This window comes from Akebia trifoliata, chromosome 1 (genome assembly GCF_017979445.1).
Source record: "Akebia trifoliata isolate Shusen 1 chromosome 1, ASM1797944v1, whole genome shotgun sequence".
NCBI lineage: Eukaryota > Viridiplantae > Streptophyta > Magnoliopsida > Ranunculales > Lardizabalaceae > Akebia > Akebia trifoliata.
In genome coordinates, this window is record NC_141375.1 from 30,376,966 (window position 1) to 30,379,128 (window position 2,163).

Sequence of the window (2,163 nt, forward strand, 5' to 3'; positions counted from 1 at the left end):
TGATGATGATGATGAAGAACAAGGGAGTCAAAATATTATTGAGATAGTTCAAGTATTTTTAGATCTTGATTCCTTACCACCTACTTTTCCACTTTATTACGTAGTAATAATAAAATCAAGGTAAAACAAAACATTGTTTTCGTCATCAATATAAGAGACGAGGGCGTTTTCGTCAATTTAAAAAACTAGTAGAAAAACGAAGCAACCCAAGAAACAATCAAGTCGGTTTGTGGGGTGAGAAGAGAGAAGCGAAATAGAGAAATCCAGAAGAGAAAGAGAAAAAGAAAAAAAAAAAGGAAACAAATGTTTTAATTTGTTAGGAGGAGAGGTGAGAAGAGAGAGGCCAGATATCAAGGCAACCATTCCTCCTCTCTAACCTTAACACCCTCCTCCCTTCCCCTCCCCATCTCTCTCTCTCTCTCTCTCTCTCGATCTATTAATCTTGAAATTTTCCTATAAAAAAAAAACCTTCAGATCTGCGTTTCTCTGCAACAAGAGATCAACATGCGAAGAGGGAGAGGATCAGCTGCAGCAGCAAACGCAACAGCAGCTGTGGCGGCGGAAGGATCAAGAAACCAAATGAAAGAGATGAGATTCAGAGGGGTTAGAAAGAGACCATGGGGAAGATTTGCTGCAGAGATCAGAGATCCATGGAAGAAAACTCGTGTTTGGCTTGGTACCTTCGACTCAGCTGAAGATGCTGCTCGAGCATACGATGCAGCCGCAAGGAATCTTAGAGGACCGAAAGCTAAAACCAATTTCCCCTTATCTTCTCCACCTTCGTTTTCTCCTCATTTGGCTTTCCAACCAAACCCTAATAACGATCAGTTTCATCAACAACAACAACAACAACAACAACAACAAAACAACAGCAGACTCAGATTCACAGGCCAACGACTAGTAGTCTAAGCAGCACCGTTGAATCGTTCAGTGGACCCAAGTTCTCATCAGCGATGCCTGTGGTGGTGGCGCCGCCAAGGATACGTCAACGACAACACTCTCTTCTCCCACCGATCCTTCCAGATGATGATTGTCATAGCGACTGTGATTCTAACTCTTCGGTTATTGACGGAGATATCGCGTCGTCATCTTTTCGTAAGCCTTTTCCGTTTGATCTCAACCTTCCGCCTTCAGATGACCTTGATGGTGCTGGTGATGATTTCCATAGCACAGCTTTATGCCTCTGATGCGCTTGAAAATGATTTATCCATCTTGAGATCTTCGAGGTTTCTCTTTTTTTTTTTTTTTTTTTTTTTCTTTCTTTTAAAAATTCGGAGAGAAGAAGCTGAGATGAAGATGATGATGACGATGATGATGGTTATGTCTCTCTTCAATGAATCGCTCGCTTGGTTGGGGGGTTGAGAAAAAAAAAATTGTTCCTTTTTTATTGTTAGATTATGTGTAGTAGTGTTGTGTTTATGGTAAATCTGGGTTATCTTCAACTTCATGGGCATCAAATCTGGTCTATTATGTTGAAGTTAAATCATATTTAGAGGATCTGATCTGCTATTTGGAGGGGTTTTCCTCTTGATCTGATGTCCCTCTTACCATCTTTTTTCTGTACAAAAAATTATCTAATTCAATGAACAAGAAAGATAAACATAATCTATGTTAGTTTTCCTTTACTTTTTGAGTTTCTATAATTTTTTTTTGTTCATTTTGAGTGGATGCATGAAAGATTGTTGAGGGATCAGATGGAGTTTGGTGTTTGATCTAACATTTGGGTTTTTTTTCCTCCTTGATGTCTGATTTGGGTTTGTTTAATCCAACTAGAGAATCTCATTAGCATCACACATTGAATTTTGACTTGGATTTTGAGAAACTCTGAAAATCTCTTTCATGATTATCTTTCCTTCAAGTCTGAAACTCTGAATCAAGTCATCTTAACCTAACTTGATGGGTAAAATAGAGGTATTGGAGGGGTGCATGATCATCTTGTCAGGTTTGGTATCTATGTTGATAGGGTTCTTGATAAGAACCATATTTATTGCACATGTGATGTAAAGTTCATATCTTGTGGTCGTTATAAGATGAGATAGATTAGCTAGCTGTGTATGTATGTGCCTTTGTGAGATGTTTTTGTTTTTGTTCATTGTATCTCTGTCAACATAGAAACACTTTTTTAAAGATGTAATTTTTATGCGTGTGGGCATGATATGTGAG

At 38.4% G+C, this 2,163-nt stretch overlaps 1 protein-coding gene across 1 annotated transcript; it reads left to right on the forward strand.

The window, feature by feature from the left end:
* Positions 1–207: 207 nt before the first annotated feature.
* On the forward strand, positions 208–1,625 carry LOC147411644 (ethylene-responsive transcription factor 3-like). Its single transcript, XM_086450751.1, is given in 2 exon segments — positions 208–876; positions 879–1,625. Coding segments are annotated over 2 exon segments (681 nt in total). The 5' UTR covers positions 208–504; the 3' UTR covers positions 1,188–1,625.
* The last annotated feature ends 538 nt before the right edge of the window (positions 1,626–2,163 follow it).